This window comes from Marmota flaviventris, chromosome 8, assembly GCF_047511675.1.
Source record: "Marmota flaviventris isolate mMarFla1 chromosome 8, mMarFla1.hap1, whole genome shotgun sequence".
NCBI lineage: Eukaryota > Metazoa > Chordata > Mammalia > Rodentia > Sciuridae > Marmota > Marmota flaviventris.
Genome location: NC_092505.1, coordinates 99050506 through 99074141, shown reverse-complemented (window position 1 = coordinate 99074141; position 23636 = coordinate 99050506). Strand labels below are relative to the sequence as shown.

At 34.6% G+C, this 23636-nt stretch overlaps 1 protein-coding gene across 1 annotated transcript in view; it reads right to left on the bottom strand.

Annotated features, from left to right (window-relative positions):
- Positions 1-23636, bottom strand: part of Zbbx (zinc finger B-box domain containing) — a 189314-nt gene that overhangs the window by 70449 nt on the left and 95229 nt on the right. The window contains exon 8 of the mRNA XM_027942150.2: positions 6734-6892. Within this exon, the coding sequence (XP_027797951.2) occupies positions 6734-6892 (159 nt within the window). The remainder of the gene's footprint in view (positions 1-6733; positions 6893-23636) is intronic.

Sequence of the window (23636 nt, the reverse complement as noted above, 5' to 3'; positions counted from 1 at the left end):
GAAGAGAAGAAGAGAGAGAACTCAAATCACTAACATACGGGATGAAAGAGGCAATATCACAACAGACACTTCAGAAATACAGAAGATAATCAAAAATTATTTTGAATCCTTATACTCCAATAAATTAGAAGATAGTGAAGGCATAGATAAATTTCTTAAGTCATATGATCTGCCCAGATTGAGTCAGGAGGATATAGACAACCTAAACAGACCAATATCAATTGAGGAAATAGAAGAAACCATCAAAAGACTACCAACTAAGAAAAGCCCAGGACCGGATGGGTATACAGCAGAGTTTTACAAAACCTTTAAAGAGGAACTAATACCAATACTTTTCAAGCTACTTCGGGAAATAGAAAAAGAGGGAGAACTTCCAAATTCATTCTACGAGGCCAACATCACCCTGATACCTAAACCAGACAAAGACACTTCAAAGAAAGAAAACTACAGACCAATATCTCTAATGAACCTAGATGCAAAAATCCTCAATAAAATTCTGGCCACTCGGATACAAAGGCACATCAAAAAAATTGTGCACCATGATCAAGTAGGATTCATCCCTGGGATGCAAGGCTGGTTCAATATAAGGAAATCAATAAATGTTATTCACCACATCAATAGACTTAAAAATAAGAACCATATGATCATCTCGATAGATGCGGAAAAAGCATTCGACAAAGTACAGCATCCCTTTATGTTCAAAACTCTAGAAAAACTAGGGATAACAGGAACATACCTCAATATTGTAAAAGCAATCTATGCTAAGCCTCAGGCTAGCATCATTCTGAATGGAGAAAAATTGAAGGCATTCCCTCTAAAATCTGGAACAAGACAGGGATGCCCTCTCTCACCACTTCTGTTCAACATAGTTCTCGAAACACTGGCCAGAGCAATTAGACAGACGAAAGAAATTAAAGGCATCAAAATAGGAAAAGAAGAACTTAAATTATCACTATTTGCAGATGACATGATTCTATACCTAGCAGACCCAAAAGGGTCTACAAAGAAACTATTAGAGCTAATAAATGAATTCAGCAAAGTGGCAGGATATAAAATCAACACGCATAAATCAAAGGCATTCCTGTATATCAGCGACAAATCCTCTGAAATGGAAATGAGGACAACCACTCCATTCACAATATCTTCAAAAAAAATAAAATACTTGGGAATCAACCTAACAAAAGAGGTGAAAGACTTATACAATGAAAACTACAGAACCCTAAAGAGAGAAATAGAAGAAGATCTTAGAAGATGGAAAAATATACCCTGTTCATGGATAGGCAGAACTAACATCATCAAAATGGCGATATTACCAAAAGTTCTCTATAGGTTTAATGCAATGCCAATCAAAATCCCAACGGCATTTCTTGTAGAAATAGAGAAAGCAATCATGAAATTCATATGGAAAAATAAAAGACCCAGAATAGCAAAAACAATGCTAAGCAGGAAGTGTGAATCAGGCGGTATAGCGATACCAGACTTCAAACTATACTACAGAGCAATAGTAACAAAAACAGCATGGTACTGGTACCAAAACAGGCGGGTGGACCAATGGTACAGAATAGAGGACACAGAAACCAATCCACAAAACTACAACTATCTTATATTTGATAAAGGGGCTAAAAGCATGCAATGGAGGAAGGATAGCATCTTCAACAAATGGTGCTGGGAAAACTGGAAATCCATATGCAACAAAATGAAACTGAATCCCTTTCTCTCGCCATGCACAAAAGTTAATTCAAAATGGATCAAGGAGCTTGATATCAAATCAGAGACGCGCCGTCTGATAGAAGAAAAAGTTGGCTACGATCTACAGTCGGTGGGGTCGGGCTCCAAATTCCTCAATAGGACACCCATAGCACAAAAGTTAATAACTAGAATCAACAAATGGGACTTACTCAAACTAAAAAGTTTTTTCTCAGCAAAAGATACAATAAGAGAGGTAAATAGAGAGCCTACATCCTGGGAACAAATCTTTACTCCTCACACCTCAGATAGAGCCCTAATATCCAGAGTATACAAAGAGCTCAAAAAATTAGACAATAAGAGAACAAACAACCCAATCAACAAATGGGCCAAGGACCTGAACAGACACTTCTCAGAGGAGGACATACAGTCAATCAACAAGTACATGAAAAAATGCTCACCATCTCTAGCAGTCAGAGAAATGCAAATCAAAACCACCCTAAGATACCATCTCACTCCAGTAAGATTGGCAGCCATTATGAAGTCAAACAACAACAAGTGCTGGCGAGGATGTGGGGAAAAGGGTACACTTGTACATTGCTGGTGGGACTGCAAATTGGTGCAGCCAATTTGGAAAGCAGTATGGAGATTTCTTGGAAAGCTGGGAATGGAGCCACCATTTGACCCAGCTATTCCCCTTCTCGGTCTATTCCCTAAAGACCTAAAAAGAGCAGGCTACAGGGACACTGCTACATCGATGTTCATAGCAGCACAATTCACAATAGCTAGACTGTGGAACCAACCTAGATGCCCTTCAATGGATGAATGGATAAAAAAAATGTGGCATTTATACACAATGGAGTATTACTCTGCATTAAAAAATGACAAAATCATAGAATTTACAGGGAAATGGATGGCATTAGAGCAGATTATGCTAAGTGAAGCTAGCCAATCCCTAAAAAACAAATGTCAAATGTCTTCTTTGATATAAGGAGAGTAGCTAAGAACAGAGTAGGGTCGAAGAGCATGAGAAGAAGATTAACATTAAACAGGGATGAGAGGTGGGAGGGAAAGGGAGAGAGAAGGGAAAATGCATGGAAATGGAAGGAGACCCTCAGAGGTATACAAAAGTACATACAAGAGGAAGTGAGGGGAAGGGGAAAAATAATACAAGGGGGACAAACGAATGTCAGTAAAGGGGGCAGAGAGAGAAGAGGGGAGGGGAGGGGAGGGGAGGGGAGGGGGGATAGTAGAGGATAGGAAAGACAGCAGAATACAACAGACACTAGTATGGCAATTTGTAAATCAATGGATGTGTAACTGATGTGATTCTGCAATCTGTATATGGGGTAAAAATGGGAGCTCATAACCCACTTGAATCAAATTGTGAAATATGATATATCAAGAACTATGTAATGTTTTGAACAGCCAACAATAAAAAATTAAAAAAAAAAAAAAAAAAAAATAAAGATGTTCACAAAAACTTTTAAATATAAGCAAAAATCATCTGAGAATCCATCAGACACTAGACACTATACCACAAAAACACAAGTTAATAAGTCCACAATAGAAATAGGTGCAAGGGTAAAGAATAAATTAGAGGAAGTGACGTCTGAACTGGGTTTCCAAAAACAAAATAAGAATTACGTTATCAAAGACTCAAGGGCAGTATTTCAGAAAGAGGAAAAGGTATATATGCAAAGAAATGGATTCAAACAGCATTGTGGCATAGAACTGGAAGTAGTTTGTGTTGATATGGCAAAAATGGAGGATGAGAAAAAATATCAAGGGTAGAAATGAGCAGGAGCAGATCATGAAAATCCTTCCTACAGTACAAACTTGGACTTAAATGTGTTACACATGTAAAATCATAGAAAAGCTCCACACAGTAGTGTAGGAAAGAGAACTGGGGAATAGTGAGTTTGGATGCAGGGAAACCATTTAAAATGTTACAGCCATGTGGTCATATCAATGAACATTATAACTGCAGAAACCTCTTTACCAAGGAATATAAGGACTTTATCATATTGAAATATGCATACAAGCAAAAAAAAATTTTCGAAATTGTATTTTATATTTTAGGTTGTACTGGGAAAAAAATGAAATACAATAAATGTTGATCAGTGGAAGATGGATTTTAGAATGTCATTTCACATCCAATAAATGAAGCATTTTATGGCTACTATATAAAATAAGAAAGCAATAGAAATATTTATATGCATACAAAGCTATACTGTTAAATGAATAAAAACACGTTTGTAAAACTTTTGTTCTTTTAGAAAAAGCTAATTTCAGTATCTGTAATGGCAACAAATAGTTTTTAGAGGGCAGACATCTGCAAGCCAGGAAGAAAGTCCTTACCAGGACTACCAGAACTGTAAGAAAACAAATTTGTTGCATAAGTCATTCAGCCTGCGATATTTTTATATCATCCTGAATAGACTACAATAGTAACTGATTGGATATTTAAGGAAAAAGAGAAAGGACTGCTGAATATCATTTCTTTTTTACCTTAGAAATCTAGATATGGTACCATCAATTAGTAACATCTATAGATTTGCCAATAAAGGGTATGAGTTTAGTCTGGAGATACTGAGTTTCAGGAATCTGTGGGAAGGTGCTTATAGGTACCCAATAAACAATCTATTAGTCTGCTGCTCTAATAAAGAGGCCCTTAAGACCCAGTGGCTTGATATGAAATGGTTTGAGTATGTAGTGATTCTTGTGGCTCTCCAGAACAACTCCCTCCCAAGCAATGAATAAGATATGTAAGATATCAGAAATGTAAGACAATGAATCAATAAATTAATTGCATCTCTGAGCTATGTCACTGGAATACCTGTCTTCCACATAGCAGGAGCTTTGTACATTGGCTCTTCAATGCTTCAGCTTAGAACTGTCCTACATCACTTCCACTGAGACCCTGCCCAATTCTAAAAGGCTAGGAAATTTGAAGAAACAAATGGATATCCAATGCTACACATTCATTTCAGCAAGGTATTTCTGTAATATATTTTAATATTCCCACATTTCAGAAGAGAAAACAAAGGATCAAAATAAGCTAAATAAATTGCCCAATATTTAAAATCTAAAAGAAAACTAGCATCAGTATCTTGAACTCAGATTTCAGCCTCTAAAATGTATTTCATGAGGTCATCCCTTTCCAAATATACACCATTGACTTGAATCCATTTAGAAAGCTATGAAACAGCAGACCTTGGCAACAGTTTGATTCTTCCAGCCATTAGAATTGCTTAGGAGTGCTAATTAAAAATCAGATTACTGATCCCTAACCCATAAGTAATGAATTAATAAAAACTGGGGCAACAGATCAAAAAAAATGCACATTTTTTTTTAACAAACTCATGCAATGCTCCTGATGCTTACTACAATTTGAGAACACTGCTCTTCAGCAAAAAGAAATGTTAAGCCTCAGAGAGGGTTATCTTTCAGTGTAAGTGTTGTACACAGGTGCACACCTGAATGTCTTTAGCAGCAGCTTCCAATGAATCATGCTCACCAGATAACTGAGGAGCTACTAGGACAACACATAGGACTCTACCCACAAAATGCTGAACTCAGCCATGTGTATTTCTTTAATGTTTTTCCAGTTGATTTTATTATACACCCCTGGGGGTGTGTGGGAAAACACTGAATTGATGGTTAATAAGCTAAGACAAGAGGCAGTGAGTCTGTATGGCATATATAATTACCTATGGAAACATGAAGCAACATTTACCATAATGATTATGAACACAAAGGAGTCCACTCCCCAGCTTTCTTATAGACCTAGTTACTTAACCTGTCTCTAAAATTTATCCTCTGATGAACAGAGGTAATATTATCACAGAAGAGATACAGCGATTCTGATGATTACAGAAGATAAGGCAGGTAAAGCATTAAGTAACATGCCTAACACAAAATGATCAAAAAATGTTAGCTGCTGACTTAACTGTCACTATTGTTCTTGATAGGAAAAATTAAATAAAATGGCAAGAACAAAGGAGAAACTCTTTAAACTATAGCCTCTATGGAGTGATTGAAAACAGGTAACTTGGAGTCAGAAGCTCTGAGCTGAAACCTGAGTTCCCCTTATCAGTGATACCTGGGGCAAGTTATAAAACTTCTTCTTTGCCACTATCTTTCTATTTGAAAAAGGGAATAATTACAAAAAGGCAAAAATATATGATATATATAAGGTATTTAGGGCAGCATCTAGTCTACAATACAATATTATTATTAGGTTGTAACTCATTCAGTGATTCTCTAACAAATATCCTTGGCAGTTCTATCAGAAAGCAAAATCTATGGAAACACCCAATTTTCTCGGAAAATTCAAGAATAGTTCCCCTGATAGAAATGGTCCTACCAGCACAGAGTGCATTTCCTCTTATATTCTATGAACATGCATTTGAAATTTCACAGACTTAAGTTCAACACAGACCTGGTTACCAAATCACAAACTGTGCGACTGGCCAAGTTACAGTTTCTGCACTATAGGAAAGGAGTGAGTGACATCTAAAAGAAGGAGTCTTATATAACACAGATCAAAATTTGAAGTGTGTTTCTTGCTAAAGAGTCAATAAAATCTATTATAAAAATGTAGACAGGAGTTGATAAAAACTTGCCTAGTATATCATAGGATCCATAGTCTTTCTGAGTAACTGTGAGAATTGGCATAAATCTAGTTTTCGATAACTAAAATCGCCTGACACCTAAAGTGCTTGGCAAGGTTTTATGTTGTTAGCCTCTCTGAAATCCTGACTAATATAAAATTGTTATACTGCATTGTGGTTTTTGTTTTCTCCAAATACACATTCAATTCCTAATATGGTAGAAATGTTTGGATCAATTTCCAAAATGAATCCAAGAAATATCCTTGAGAATGTTTTTATAGGCAAGATACATTTAATTAATTAAAAGCAAAACCATATTAAATAACAATGTGATATAATCTCCAAAACTCCACAACTCTAGTTAATATATGAGTGGCAGTCTCCATGGTTATGTGGGACAAAAATGTCCCATTATCTTTTCTTTGGCTTACCTCAGAGTTGCTCCCCTGCAGGACTAGAGACTTGGATTTCTGATGACTTTTACTCGTGTCTTTTATAGAATTATTTCCCACTTTGGGTTCATCTGGATTAACTTCCTTTATAAATCGATGAGCAACATCCAACACACTGGATAATATCTGAGATTTTGCCTATTTAAAAAGGAACAAAATATGACTTAAAGAGACTAATATGTCAGCATAAGTAACTTTTTAACACTAAATCAAAATTTCTGCATTATTATTCATAATACCCAGTAAGTTTTAATTAATATTTTAAAAGACAAACTGACATTTTTAGCAATCATTATAATAGTGACAGCTGCCATATACTGAGGGTGCGGATGTGGACTTATCCTATTCTAAGCATTTTTAAAACTATATTATTTAATCCTTGAGGCAACTCTACACCATAACTATTTTTATCTATTTTAGGGACAAAGAAACTAGAGCTCAGAGAGTTTTAATAACCAGCCCTTGGTCACATGGTGAGTGGGTGGCAGAGCTGGGAAATGACCCCAGGTGTGTATAATTCTAATGACTCATAGCCTTTCCACTATGCCAATCCCAAATAGATAAGGTGTGTTATTTTGTGCATATCGCAGCTAGAGAACTAAATATATCTTATCTAGTAGGAGCCTGAATAAGCAGTAATGAGTCTTCCTTGGTGATAAAATATCTTTAGAAATTATACACTATTCAAAAGTGCACATCAGGAAGTGCCTCTATCTGCAGTTTCCTAGTTAACTCCAAATTGTTCCTCATTTCGTGCCTCTGCTCATGAGGTTCACTTACAGGAAAGCTTTCTCTCCTCTCTCCTCATCTTTGCCTGGAAGACTCCTACTTCTCCTTCTGGAATCATTTCAAGTTACTCCCACAGGTCTAGGAACCCTTCCCTGAATGTTCCTCCTCCCCAGTTATAGGTTTCCACCCTCATTATAGCTTTAAATCCCTGAACAGCTCTGTACCAACCCTCATGATGTGCCTTTCCATCATCTTTTGGTATGTCACACCATATAAGTTCATATGTTTTTAAAACTTTCTATGGGTATCACAAAATAGTAAAAAGTATAGTGTGGACAGAGGGAGAAAAGCTATAGAATTAAAAACAAATAATTGAGAAAATAAATTTAAAAAAAAACAAAAAAAACTTTGGGCATGCTTCCAGAGAGGCTGACCAGGAAAAGGAAATTCTTGGGAAGGTCTTTTTCTCTGAAAGGTCTCCTCTCGGCAATTATGCTAGTCTGCTCGAGGACTCTGTAGACCTCCAGACCCCTTCTGATCTCAAACTAAATTCCCAAGGGAAGATTGAGGCTGTTCCGAGTCTCTAAGAGAACCTGGCATTAGGAAGACAAGAAATACATCTTACTTCTTAGCAAATGTCTGCAAGGCAGGGGAAAAATTCATCAGGGATCAGAAATAATTATTTTGTACTCTCCCATAGAAATACTCTTAAAATTTTCATCTAATTATCAATTTAAATAGCTACAATTATACTGAAACTATCCAGTTATAACCTTCTGTAACTCTATTAGGATTCATGCCATCTAATTCTGGAATAAATTTGGTGAACATCAAATTAACTGGTGTTATTTCACACTGAATTAATGAATTATCTATGAAAATCTGACAAATTTGACCTATTCACATATACTGGTCTCAGTAATGTGGTATTTGCTCAAAAATGTTCCAGTGATTATCAAAAAAAATATATAGATCTATATAGTCCTCATTTTTAACAGAATTTCAATCCAGTGCTAATGCTCCAGGCTTCCAGAAATATCTACATATTAACCAATATTTTAAAACACAGTAATCCATATAAGCCTAATTTTAAATTGCCTAAAATAAAGATCTGTGGATTTCAAAAATATTTAAGATGTCTAATTTTCATTATTTATAAAACAAAAAGCAATAGTATTAATGTTACATAAAATTACTAAGATAAAATTATCAAATATATATTTTTAAATAACACAAACCAAAAGATTGGTCCTGTCTTAGAATCCTGCTCTTAATACTCTAATAATTTTTAGGTAACATGTTAAAAAACTCAGAAATAGCAAAAGCTTTTAAGTCAGTTCTCTTGCTGAAAAGAGGATAAACATATGGGTAATCGGTAAAATTTAATTTTATATCTGAATATCTGAAAGTCTTATAATTTAGCAAATAACTAAAAAAATTAAAATCCAGTTAATGGGAATATTCTTTCCTAGAACATCATATACATTTAAATGTAATTTTCTCCTTTGAAGACTGTGTATGCATACTTTTTTCTCTTAATTTAAAAATATTCATACAAGGAGAGGGGGCTGACATTTATGATCCCTATTAAATACACAAGGACTGGGAAGTTCAGAAGACCTAGGTCAATGTCAAATGGCTGCAGAATCTTGGGGCTTAAATTAGAATAAATCTTCTTCTAACCTAACTTTTTCTTTAGCATTCTCATTAACCTTCATGACACAGAAAAATGTAGTTTACCTTTGGTTTCCTGAAACCAGACATGTTACATTTTTTGTCTAACAGATTTAAACATTGTTCAGTACTTTAAAAAATAAAACTTCATAAAACTGTTATTCTGTATGTGATAGCCTATGCAAAAATTAGACAGTTTGGGTTCTTCTTTTTAATTTATTTTCACCTGTCCATTTTTATATTTGACCAGATACGAAAAAATAAATTATAGTCCCCCATATTAAAATGTAGGAAATAGATGTTGCTCCCAATTTATAAAAGGTAATTCCCATGGAGAATTACTGTCAGCCATTGGGGACACTGTCCCCAAAGTTTTTGTCTCTATTTAAAAGGACACATACAAATTTACAACACAAAACACAATACCTTTCACTCAATAATATAACTATCATTTTAAGTAATAAGTAACCAATGAACAAGAATGTAAAGATGTTATTGCAATATTTAAAATAGATAAAAGACTATATTAAGTATAACACAATGCCATATATTAACAAAATGCTTTTGAATTTTAAAACTCAACTCAAAAACATTTTTCTTCTCATCTTCTAAATGTGAAAATTTAAATATAGCAATACTACTAGGCAGCAATAGGAGGAGACTGAAAGTGTATAAAATTAACTGTGCAACTGCTCTACATATTAAAAACAATGTTTTAAAATCAAACCAAAACAGGTTTCAGGGCATATAGTAAATCATGTATTTCACTGTAGGATAGAAACTTAAACTAGAGCCAAAGAATATGATTTACTGCAAGTATTTCCAGATTTCCCCACATCCTTCACTACACTGTGTGATGGTAGGATTTCATCTGGTAACTGTTCTAAAATTCTTACCTGAACTTTTTTTTTCCCTAGAATGATATTATCTTTCAAATTACACTCTAGAAGAATTCATCACTCTGACAATGTATCATTAATCAAAGTAAAGAGTATAGCATTTTGGAATGGATGGCACCTTGTAAAAGTTAAGGTCCAAGAGCAAAAGTTTCAGTTTGGTTAGAAAAATGATGTACTTTATGGTAGTGTCAGTGTTTCAGAACTGTAACTACCATCATCATCCAAATTGCTAGCTATTCAGCAATAAATATTAATGATCCTGTTGACATAGCCATACCTTCTTATGTGATCCAGAAGTTTCAGCTCAAAGAAGTTCACACATAGTTTACACCTATGTTACTTTGCAAGTTTGAATAAAAGTGGGAATCTCTCCTTTTATATTGCTAACTTTCACCTACTTTCTAGTTGTAAAATTTTAGGAAAGATTTACTGCAAACACAGTCTTGCATTAAAAACTGAAGATTCTAGAGTCTGCAGAAGAACTGTTATGTCATTTGACTTTTCTTGGCAAATAACTATAAAGATACATTCATACACACACACACACACACACACACACACAGAGAGAGAGAGAGAGAGAGAGAGAGAGAGAGAGAGAGAGAAATTGTCACAGAAGAACTTGAAAAACATTATAAACCTATTGGTGGCAGTGACTGTTGAATATGGTTGGGACTTTAATAGATGAAATCATTTGAAGAAGATCAAGTTACATATTAAATTTACCTATTAATAAGTAAAACTTAAAAAATAAGTACAACTTTAATATGTTATGTATAGGTGAAAATAAATTTAAAATTTAAAACTTGACTTTAAAAAATTAACTTGATTTAAATTTTTTTTGTTTTTTTAAATAAATGTCAGCAGGATGCATTACAATTCTTGTTACACATATACAGCACAATTTTTCATATCTCTGGTTATTTATAAAATATGTTCACACCAATTCATGTCTTCATACATGTACTTTGGATAATGATGTCCATCACATTCCACCATCCTTGCTAACCCTCTGTCCCCTCCCTTGTCCTCCCACCCCTCTGCCCTATCTAGAGTTCTTCTATTCCTCCCATGCTCCCCGCCTCCCTACCCCACTATGAGTCAGTCATCTTATATCAGAGAAAACATTCGGCATTTTTTTTGGGGGGGATTGGCTAACTTCACTTAGCATTATCTTCTCCAATGCCATCCATTTACCTGCAAGTGCCATGATTTTATTCTCTTTTATTGCTGAGTAATATTCCATTGTGTATATATGCCACATTTTTTATCCATTCTTGACTTAAATTTTTAAAAATTATGTACATATAATTCTTAAACAACAACAACAAAAAATAAAACATGACTTTTGAGAAAATCTTCCTTCTTGATGGGAATATTTTCCCAACCACAGTTTGTTCTGGTTTCTTTGATGGGCATTACTTCACACGCAAGTGGGGAATAGGGGGATGATGTCTACGAAACTCTGGAATCCTTATTGGTTCTTAAGCTTTTCCTTTCCAGCAATTCATTATTTTGAGATAATCAGGAACAAGCTTTCTTACAATTAAACCAAAACCTTAGCAACATATGGAGACAGTTTTAAAAATATGAAAATGGAAAAGTCTACTCTTAATACAAGTTCTGATTGTTTTAATGGCTTCCATGAAGTTGAGATATCTAGCAAAGATGAGTGCAGATAAGAAATTGCAGACACCTCACCCCATTCAAAATAATGGATTAATAAAGGAGACTAAATCTTGATACATGTTTTCTTTTAAAATTTAGGTTGTTATAATCTGTTAGAAGGAAAATTCTACAGTTATCTACCATCACAGAGAAGGAAGTCCTGAGGGTGTTTGCTAGTGTTTTAACTAGTATTGCCAACCTATTTTATTGGGGTTCCAGGAACAAAGTACCACAGGATTTGAGTGACCTTCCCTGAACCCTAATTTTCTTTCAAATCTTGTTAATCAGGTGGGGAATGAAAAGATGTTTCCAGAATGAAAAGATGTTTAGGAATCAGTGTTGTGTTAATCAACTACACACATGTAATGAAGAATTATGTTTTAGTTTTTAGTAAAATAAACTTTTTAAAAAATTAAAACTCACCAAAATAGTGTTCAAGATTTATTTATCTTAAAAAAATCTACAGATAATCTTAGCATAAATTTATTCTCTAAAAATAGATTTCCCATAATCAACTCTGAATATTCTATGAAGCTTAAAAAGAGAGATATCCATAAAAGGTTTCATCTACTATTAAGAACAGAAGGAAAGAAAAGGAAAAGTTAACTTTGGTCCAAGAAGAGAAGTAAAAAGTTGAAAAGCAAAAAGAGGGGATTTCCATAAAGCAGAAAGCTGAAAAAGAAAGACAGAAGTTGAGGAAATTTTTCTATATAAATTCATAAAGAAACAAGAGAAAACTAAATATTTATATGGTGAAAGAAAATTGTGATGGGGGGACTCACAGCAGAATCATGTTTTTAAATCTAGATCTGCTCATCATATTTCTAAAAACAGATATGGTATTTGCATGAATAGTACAACAAATCAATGGTATAGAAATAACTACTTATTGCACTTATGGCAAGCTAGACAGGAATCATATCCTGGAAGTGTAAAATTCATGTGGCTGAAGTTTATTGCTTATTCCAGCAACATAGTTATGTTGAAGCAGAACTTAAGATCCTTAGATTTACCTTTCCTGTAAAGGTCTGATTTTTATCAGGTTTTATTAATCAATGATTTACATATTATTATGCATCCTTGACACAAAAAGAGATAATGAAAATGAGCAAGGATCTGGAGGTATACATTTTACTACAAATGTAATTTATTATTCAATAAATGATGCCAAATATAACTAATCTGAAATATTAAGTATAATCATAATTACAATTTAGTACAATCATAAAATAATATCTTAAAATAATGAAATAAAACACATACAATCCAGTTAAAACATTTTAAAATAAGACAAGATAACAATATGTAATAGCTTGAAAAGTAATGTATTGTCAAAAATTTTAATTACCTCATATCAAGGAAAATAGCATGATTTAGAGATAAATAATTGTGCCTTTTAAATTTGATTATAATAATAAAAATTTCTACTTAACAATCTTAAAAGCGAGTCAGTATAGCAAAAAAAAAAAAAAGAAAAAGAAAAAAGCCACACAGGAAATTCACACCTGCAATCTTGCTTTTATTTGCAGTTTTGATGCCATGTAATTATGCACTATATTAATTATCTTACCAAAGTACTTACTGTTGTTTTCAACTAATATTACATGTATAATTCATCCAGATGAGTTAGCTGTTCTCAGCAATTACTCATATTTGAGCTACATGAGGAACAAATGATTTTGTATGCAATGATTTGAATAACAGATTTTTCAACATAGATGGGAAAACTCACTAACAAATAGCAATCAAAAATTTGCCATATTTGGTTTTTAGATATAGTATTGCTCATGCATCACAATTGGACAATTTTTACTCCATAAAGATAAATGAACATAAAATATATCAAACAAAACTACTGTAAAACTTCCCAAACTCCATGGAAAAATATCAAGCGCCGAAATAGGTAGCACCTGCAAATTATAAAGGATCCTCAAATATCCAGCATCAATATGATTGAGTAAAGTTCAGACATTTGGTTAGACTAATGACCTTTACAGTCTCCTCCAAATTTGATATTCTACTATCCTCTATTTGGATTAGGAGGAAGTCAGTATTTCCAAACATGCTCTGATAAATTGAGCTCAAAACTTTAATTCACTGTTTTATATCAAAAGTCTTCCAATGTGTATATTACTATACCATTATTGAAAATAGCCCTAAGTTGTTTTCAACAATGCTATATTGTTAATTACATGCACTATGTTGACCAGCAGATCCCTAGGACTTATTCATCTTGTTAACTTTAATTTCATCCCTATTGAACAACATCTTCCCATTTCTTCTCCCTCCTATCCATTAGTAACGCTATTTTATTCTGCTTCTGTAAGGTTTTATTTAGATATCTCACCTAAGGTATCTATTTTAGATACCTCACATAAGTGGAATTACACAACATTTGTTCCTTACTTATTCCACCACTTAGCACACACACACCTTCTAGGTTCACATTAAGTTTTCTTACCACATGCACACATGTGCACACACACAACAAGGGAACACAGAGAACATGTAGAGGTAATAGATGTTTAATTTCATAATTGTGATGATGATATCATGGGTGTATGCATATGTCAAAATATTATTTTTATATATTAAATGAAAGTTTTTTATTTCAATTATACCCAATAAGACTGGGGGGGGGCGGGAAATCCTTGAACTAGTGATTCTTTGGATTCATGGTCACTAATGTAATTTAATTTTCTAGGCATTTAATGTAAATGGTGTAGGTGTAGGGTTGAATTTCTACTATTACTTCATCCTGATTAATAAAGCTTGATATAAGTAGCACCTGCTATGAGCAGAATCCTTGTATGTCTGTTGCTGTTTAATCTGTTCCTTATAGTAGCCCTTCAGAGCTCTGAGATACATATATGAGTTCTATCTACTAAGATTCCCCTTAACACAAACATCACAGGGACACCCTCCTTTCCTTTTGAGATTGAGTTAGGTCTTCTCTGACTGATTCAGGCCTTACACTTTAGCTACACTCTGTTTTATCAGTTAGTCTGTCTGTCACTTGCTTCTATAATATATTCCCTAAACCACTTAAGTTCTCCCAACTCTTTACCAATGTTGTAGTCACTTTGGAAAATAGTCTGACAGTTCCCCAGTCAAAAAAGGAACAACCATATAATTCAGTATTTCTACTACCGGTGATATAGTCAAGAAAAATTTGAAATACAAGCACATGCAAAAAGTTGTATACACATATTCATAACAGCATATTCCTAGTAGTTCAAAGGTAGAAACAACCTAAATATCTATTATATGATGAACCAATGAATTATGGTTATATCCATACAATGGAATGTCATTTGACACAAAAATAAATGTAAAACTGAAATGTGCTACAACATGAATAAACCTAGAAAATATTATGCAAGTAAAAGAAAACAATCATAAAAGACTACATATATATTATTCCTTTCTTATAAAATGTTCAATATATATAGCCAGGGGTGGTGGCATACGCCTGTAATCCCAGCAGTATGGGAGCTTGAGACAGGAGGATCTTGAGTTCAAAGCCAGCCTCAGCAAAGGCCAGATGCTAAGCAACTCGGTGAGACCCTGTCTCTAAATAAAATACAATAGGGCTAGGGATGTAGCTCAGTGGTCGAGTGCCCCTGAGTTCAATCCTCAGTACTCACCCCCCACCCCCCAAAAAAATGTTCAATATAGGTTAATCTATAGAGATGGAAACTAGATAAGTGGATGTCAGAAGGATGGGGGAGGGTCAGATAATGGGAGGATGAGGATAGTAGCAAAAGGATATGAAATGTTTTTTTTTTTTAATTTGAAGTGACAATGTTCAAAAATGATTTGTGCTGATAGTTCACATATCTGTGAATATGCTAAAACCTACTTTACTTTGAATAAATTTATGGCATATAAATTATATCTTACTAAAGCATTTTTTAAAAGAAATCTTGTAGTGAATACTGGACAATTGTTTTTCATTGATTTTTTGAGAGTCCCAATCTATCTTTTGAAGTTCTTTTTTTTTTAAATTGGTTGTTCAAAACATTACAAAGCTCATGACATATCATCTTTCATACATTTGATTCAAGTGAGTTATGAACTCCCATTTTTACCCCAAATACAAATTGCATAATCACATCAGTTACACATTCACAATTTTTACATAATGCCATATTAGTGACTGTTGTATTCTGCTGCCTTTCCTATCCCCTACTATACCCCCTCCCCTCCCCTCCCATCTTCCCTCTCTACCTCATCTGTTGTTGTTCAGTTCTCTCCCTTGTTTTTTTTTCCCTCCCTTTCCCCTCACAACCACTTATATGTGATTTCATATAACGTTGAGGGTTTCCTTCCATTTCCATGCAATTTCCCTTCTCTCTCCCTTTCCCTCCCACCACTCATCTCTGTTTAATGTTAATCTTTTCCTCATGCTCTTCCTCCCTGCTCAGTTCTTAGTTGCTCTCCTTAAATCAAAGAAGACATTTGGCATTTGTTTTTTAAGGATTGGCTAGCTTCACTTAGCATAATCTGCTCTAATGCCATACATTTCCCTGAAAATTCCATGATTTTGTCATTTTTTAGTGCTGCATAATACTCCATTGTGTATAAATGCCACATTTTTTAATCCATTCATCTATTGAAGGGCATCTAGGTTGGTTCCACAGTCTAGCTATTGTGAATTGTGCTGCTATGATCATTGATGTGGCAGTATCCCTATAGTACTCTCTTTTAAGGTCCTCAGGGAATAGTCCGAGAAGGGCGATAGCTGGGTCAAATGGTGGTTCCATTCCCAGCTTTCCCAGGAATCTCCATACTGCTTTCCATATTGGCCGCACCAATTTGCAGTCCTACCAGCAATGTACAAGTGTACCCTTTTCCCCACATCCTTGCCAACACTTATTGTTGTTTGACTTCATAATGGCTGCCAATCTTACTGGAGTGAGATGGTATCTTAGGGTGGTTTTGATTTGCATTTCTCTGACTGCTAGAGATGGTGAGCATTTTTTCATGTACTTATTGATTGATTGTATGTCCTCCTCTGAGAAGTGTCTGTTCAGGTCTTTGGCCCATTTGTTGATTGGGTTATTTGTTATCTTACTGTTTAATTTTTTGAGTTCTTTGTATATTCTGGAAATTAGGGCTCTATCTGAAGTGTGAGGAGTAAAGATTTGTTCCCAGGATGTAGGCTCCCTATTTACTTCTCTTATTGTTTCTCTTGCTGAGAAAAAAACTTTTTAGTTTAAGTAAGTCCCATTTATTTATTCTTGTTATTAACTCTTGGGCTATGGGCGTCCTATTAAGGAATTTGGAGCCCGACTCCACAGTATGTAGATCGGAGCCAACTTTTTCTTCTATCAGGCGCAGGGTCTCTGATTTGATATCAAGCTCCTTGATCCATTTTGAGTTAACTTTTGTGCATGGTGAGAGAAAGGGGTTCAGCTTCATTTTGTTGCATATGGATTTCCAGTTTTCCCAGCACCATTTGTTGAAGATGCTATCCTTCCTCCATTTCATGCTTTTAGCCCCTTTATCAAATATAAGAAAGTTGTAATTTTGTGGATTGGTCTCGGTGTCCTCTATTCTGAACATTGGTCCACCTGCCTGTTTTGGTACCAGTACCATGCTGTTTTTGTTACTATTGCTCTGTAGTACAGTTTGAAATCTGGTATCGCTATACCGCCTGATTCACACTTCCTGCTTAGAATTGCTTTTGCTCTTCTGGGTCTTTTGTTTTTCCATATGAATTTCAAGATTGCTTTATCAATTTCTATAAGAAATGCCGTTGGGATTTTGATTGGCATCGCATTAAACCTGTAGAGAACTTTGGGTAATATTGCCATTTTGATGATGTTAGTTCTGCCTATCCATGAACAGGGTACATTTTTCCATCTTCTAAGATCTTCTTCTATCTCTCTCTTTAGGGTTCTGAAGTTTTCATTGTATAAATCTTTCACCTCTCCTCTTTTGTTAGGTTGATTCCCAAGTATTTTATTTTTTTTGAGGATATTGTGAATGGAGTGGTTTTCCTCATTTCCATTTCAGAAGTTTTGTTGCTGATATACAGGAATGCCTTTGATTTATGCGTGTTGATTTATATCCTGCCACTTTGCTGAATTCATTTATTAACTCTAGCAGTTTCTTTGTAGACCCTTTTGGGTCTGTTAGATATATTATCATATCATCCACAAATAGTGATAATTTAAGTTCTTCTTTTCCTATTTTTATGCCTTTAATTTCTTTTGTCTGTCTAATTGCTCTGGCTAGTATTTCAAGAACTAAATTGAATAGAAGTGGTGAGAGAGGGCATCCCTGTCTAGTTCCAGATTTTAGAGGGAATGCCTTCAGTTTTTCTCCATTTAGAATGATGCTAGCCTGAGGCTTAGCATATATAGCTTTTACAATGTTGAGGTAAGTTCCTGTTATCCCTAGTTTTTCGAACATAAAGGGATGCTGTACTTTGTCGAATGCTTTTTCTGCATCTATCGAGATGATCATATGGTTCTTATCTTTAAGTCTATTGATGTGGTGAATAACATTTATTGATTTCCGTATATTGAACCAGCCTTGCATCCCAGGGATGAATCCTACTTGATCATGGTGCACAATTTTTTTGATATGCTTTTGTATTTGATTCACCAGGCTTTTATTGAGAATTTTTGCATCTAAATTCATTAGAGATATTGGTCTGTAGTTTTCTTTCTTTGAAGTGTCTTTGTCTGGTTTCGGGATCAGGGTGATGTTGGCCTCATAGAATGAATTTGGAAGAGCTCCTTCTTTTTCTATTTCTTGAAATAGCTTGAAAAGTATTGGTATTAATTCTTCTTTGAAGGTTTTGTAAAACTCTGCTGTACACCCATCCGGTCCAGGGCTTTTCTTGGTTGGTAGTCTTTTGATGGCCTCTTCAATTTCTTCCTTTGTTATTGGTCTGTTTAAATTGTGTGTGTCTTCCTGACTCAATCTGGGCAGATCATATGACTTAAGAAATTTATCGATATCTTCACTATCTTCTATTGTATTGGAATATAGGGTTTCAAAGTACTTTCTAATTATCTTCTGTATTTCTGTAGTGTCTGTTGTGATATTGCCTTTTTCATCCCGTATATTAGTAATTTGAGTTCTCTCTCTTCTTCTCTTCATTAGCATGGCTAAGGGTCTGTCAATCTTATTTATTTTTTCAAAGAACCAACTTTTAGTTTTATCAATTTTTTCAATGTTTTTTTTTTTGTTTCAATTTCATTGATTTCCGCTCTGATTTTAATTATCAAAAACTTAAAGGCACTGCTTCCCCAGTTAACTAAATTTTCAAATTCTCAAAGCTACATAAAACCTCTATTGGCATCTATCTACTCTGAAGAATAAGGGCAGGAATATCAGCTGGCCAGCAGAAAAGTAGCCCTTGTTCATTTCTAGTGGGAGTCTTGCAGGAGATAAAGAAGAGGAAACGCTCCTACAGTGAGAGGTATATATGAGGTATATATGAGGCTTATGATTCTCATTTCCCACTAGAGTTCATCTTAATCTCATGGCTTCCAGAATCCCACAGTGGATGTGCCAGCTACAAAGCTAATCACACTCAAGGAGCTCTCATTTCACTGGATGTATGCATAGTTTTTCTGTTCAGACAAAATTTTCCAATCGGAAGTTTTATTCCCATTAAGTATATTACCTAGGAACCTTTTTTCTGCTTCCCAGAAAGTCAACTAAAGATCAAATTCTGAAGCTTAAGAGAATGAATTTTGTTTTAAACCCTTCATCAACATGGCACATTAGCATAAATTATTTTAATTAATATTTGGTCAATGAATTCTAAAGATTTCAAAATTCAAAGAAAACCAAACTTTGCAACCTAAAATATAATTTTAAGTTTTTTCAGGAGGTTGATCATATCATTAGAGATTCATTCATATTTTAATTCACTTAAAAATTGATTTATGTAGATCAGGTACAGACACTGAGAATACAGTGGTGAACAAGACAGAAATAATCCTTCTAACATGATTTGAAATTTATCAGAAGTACAAAAGAATGAAATCGGTAGCAATATACTTTTAAAATATCCTTGGATAGAGGAAGTACAAAGTGATAGCAATCATACTGAAGGACAGTGCACACAGACTAAAGTGAAATGAATAAGCCTCATTCATATTTAAGAAACCAGTTTGAAAATAAGAAGCCTCAGTAGTTCATATACATTTTAACTAGCTCTTATTACAGTATTACCTAGTATTTATAAATAGCAGCTTTACATTTTTTCAGAATTTTTTTATAATCTGGACTCTCAAATCATGTGAATTATAACAATTCAATTGGAGAGGAATATTTGCATATTTCTATTTTATTGATGACTTTAGGAGAAGAAATGAGCATTCTCAGCTCTGCCCCTTCTGGTTCTCTTAAGTGCTGCATGCCAAGGATATTATCATCTGGATAGCCATGACATTTGGGGTAGGCTCTTTCTATAGAAAATGTCTACAGCTTGGAGAAAACACATTCAATACAAAAAAGGATCAGGAAGTTAAATTTGTTTTAATATTCATGTCTCAACTACCAATTCTGATTATGTCAATAATAATAAAGTAAATATTTTCATTTCTACCTTCTGACTCCGATATTTATTTCTCAATTGGTTCATGATTTGGAAAGCAAAGGAAAACACACTATGTACTAACCTTCAAAAATCCCAATGAACTCTAAAATTATGCTAACAATTACCTGTAATTTCACCCTGAACTCCGTATTATCATGTGTCTAGTTTTCACAGAAAATAACTGCTGAGATTTGCCTCCCTGAGTTTTACTAGAGAGTGCTCTGAGAACAACACCTGTAAGCAAGTAAAGGAAGGGGTATTGGACAAAGAGAAAGATGAACTCCAAAGCCAATCACAAAAGAGGAATTGTAAAGGCCCATCCTAGTTGTGCCAAATGGAGGCAAGGGAGCTGTTGGGATTCTACTGGGCTGAACTATGATTTGGGTGTTCCTACTGAAACTCAAGTTGCAACTTAATCCCCATTGTGAAATATTAATAGGTGGGACCCTGTGAGATCTTTAAGAGGTGATTGGGTCCTGAGGACAGAGACTCTATGGGTGAAATAATCTATTCATTGATTAAAAGATTAATGCACTAACAGGTGTATCTTGGGTCTGGATTTAGTATAAAAATAGGTGAGGCTCTCTTCCATGCACCACTCTTACTACATGATGCCCTGTATGACCCTCAGGACTCTAGAGAGAGTTCATGTCAGCAAGAAAGCCCCCACCAGATGCAGCCCTTTCAAGTATCCAGCCTCCAAAACCATGAGCTGAGTAAATTTTTATTCTTTACAAATTATCCAGTCTATGGAATTAAGTTATAGTAAAAGAAAATAAAGACAAGACTGCCTCTAGGAGGGATATAATGTAAGAAGCAGCAGGCAGTTCCCTCTGGGAAAGGGAGACTCCTGGGAAGGTCTTCAATGGTAGCCCATCAGCAGACAATGCTCTAGCAGCAGAGGAGTGAGGACTCATGTACTTGAGGCCCTGGGGTCTGCTGTCAAATCTACAGATGCGTATACATAGCATTTAAAACTGGCCCTGGTAAGATCATCCAGGTAATTATGATATTATCCCAAATGACTAGTGATGATCTGAAAATGCTGGGTTGTTCTTAATATTAACAAGATACTAATAATGTGATACCTAAAAGCCAACATTGGTCATTGTCAATTAAAAAAAAATCTATAAAGTTACCATGTGTAAACTGTATTCTGACATGAACTGAGGTCACTGAGTCCAGTAATTACATTCCTACAAGTTTGCTCAATATACATTCCCAATTATAATCATATTTATACAGCCATTCCTTTGAGAAAAAAAGGGCTCATACCCGAAAACATGGGAATTTGACCTTGATTTTCTCTCTCATTACTAATCATCCCCCCTTTCAAGGTTTCTTTATCCAGTTAAGAACATCTTCATTTCAATTAAGAAAAAATACCACAATCTACTAATGATTTACCAAGCTAACCTCCCTTGTGCATACCACACTTTTCACAATAGAAAGCCTTTTGTTTGTTTTCCCCAATCTTCTTTTCCCTCTGATTAACTTTGTCTCTTCTGTATGATTATATGTTGTTAGAAGGAAATAGGATTGCCTCACATATTAAGAACTTATTTATCATCTGGGAAAAAAAATCTTCATCTCAACCCTCAGTGTTGATGATTTTCTAAATACAGAAGTTAATTTTTTTACTAAGTACTTCCTCTCATGCATCTATGCTTTGTTTTGCAGATATTTAACTATTTAACAGAGGTTGGAGAAGGCAAATAAACTTGAAATGCTCTGAATCACTGCCAAGTACAAATCAATCATAAGTCAAAAGAAACACCCTTTGAAATTATAGTGTGAGTCAACATGGATATAGTAACTGTTTGCTTTCAATTTTTCAGGGATTTATCTCTTAAGAAAACAAGATATGCTGGTACAAAAAATGGTCCGTAGTGGCTGAATCACAAGACTAACTGGGCCATAGAATAGCAGCTGAAATGGTTTGCAGGTCTGCAACTATCAAATTTAGCTACATTTTATAATAACTAGAAGTGGCATCATAGGTTAAAGAATATAGAGTATAACAGCCATTAGCCTAGAAAACTTGCTTTTTATACAGTAATACTTACTATCCACCCAATAAGATGTCTGCCCTGACTTCTCAAATTATGTAAGATTTTAGAAGTCAACAAAGCCTCCTGACTTTAATAGTTACCAAAATGGTGAAAACCAGAAATACAGTATCACTGGCCAAAGAGAGCTAGGCTAAAATAGATTGCCCCTTGTTGACTAGCCAAGTGGCTGTCAAAGCCAAGGCAGGTAGGGGGTGGGGAGATAACAGAAACAAGGGGAGAATAAAGGCAAGGTGACTGAAAAAACTACAAGGCTAAATGACGAACAGTAACAGGAAGAGAAGGACAGAAAGCCAAAGGGACAACTGAAACCAAGATGTGATGGCAGGGAACAAGCAAGGCCATGACATTAAACAACAGGGAAGCACTAACCAGAACAGTGACCTTTTTAGGGGGGATGTTGGGTTATACAACTGACATCAGCTAGTCGAGACCTCTTTCTTATTAACTGTTATAATCACAGGAAATCAAAATCATGGACATGGCTAACTAATAAAGAGTGGAACTATATTCACGGCACTTTGTCTACTAAGACAGTATGTAAAACATACTGTATGTAAAACATTTTGAAATAATTCTTTCAAAAAACGAATTTCATTCATTCATCATTACCTGTATTTAAGGAATGCAACATGATTTAATATATAAACGTGTACATATAATAGATATATTCATAGTGCAATGAATACTGGTGCCAATCATGTCAACATGCTCATTACCTCATATAGTTAACTCTTACATTTTCTTGTAGTAACAGCAACAATATACATATAGTGGAATATCATTCAGCAAAAACAGGAGATAATGTAATTCTCAACAACAGGGATAAACCTAGAGGACATTATGCAAGTGAAATAAGCCAGGCACAGACAGAAAAATACTGCCTGATTTCACTAACATGTGGAATCTTAAGAAAATAACTTACTGATTTATAACTTTGTTTCTTGAATAGAGAAACTTACTTAAATTATCTGGAAAATATTGTCTCCTTCAAAGTCCTTCATTCCCTAGCTATCTTAGTGGGTGAAAAGAACCAGTCAATTTTATGGTTATGTAAAAACAGAATAAGAGCAACATAGGTTTAGTTTCTGGTACAGGTGGTCTGTGCATGTTTTGCCAAGTACCAATAACACCATTCCACTTTCCTAGTAGAAAATGTACTTCCCATGACTTGCCCAAAGAGAGTATTGTCCACTAAAAGGAGGGCAATATAAAAAAGCAACACAAACATCAAAGAGACACTTTTTAAAAAATTCTTACTTCATGATATATATATATAT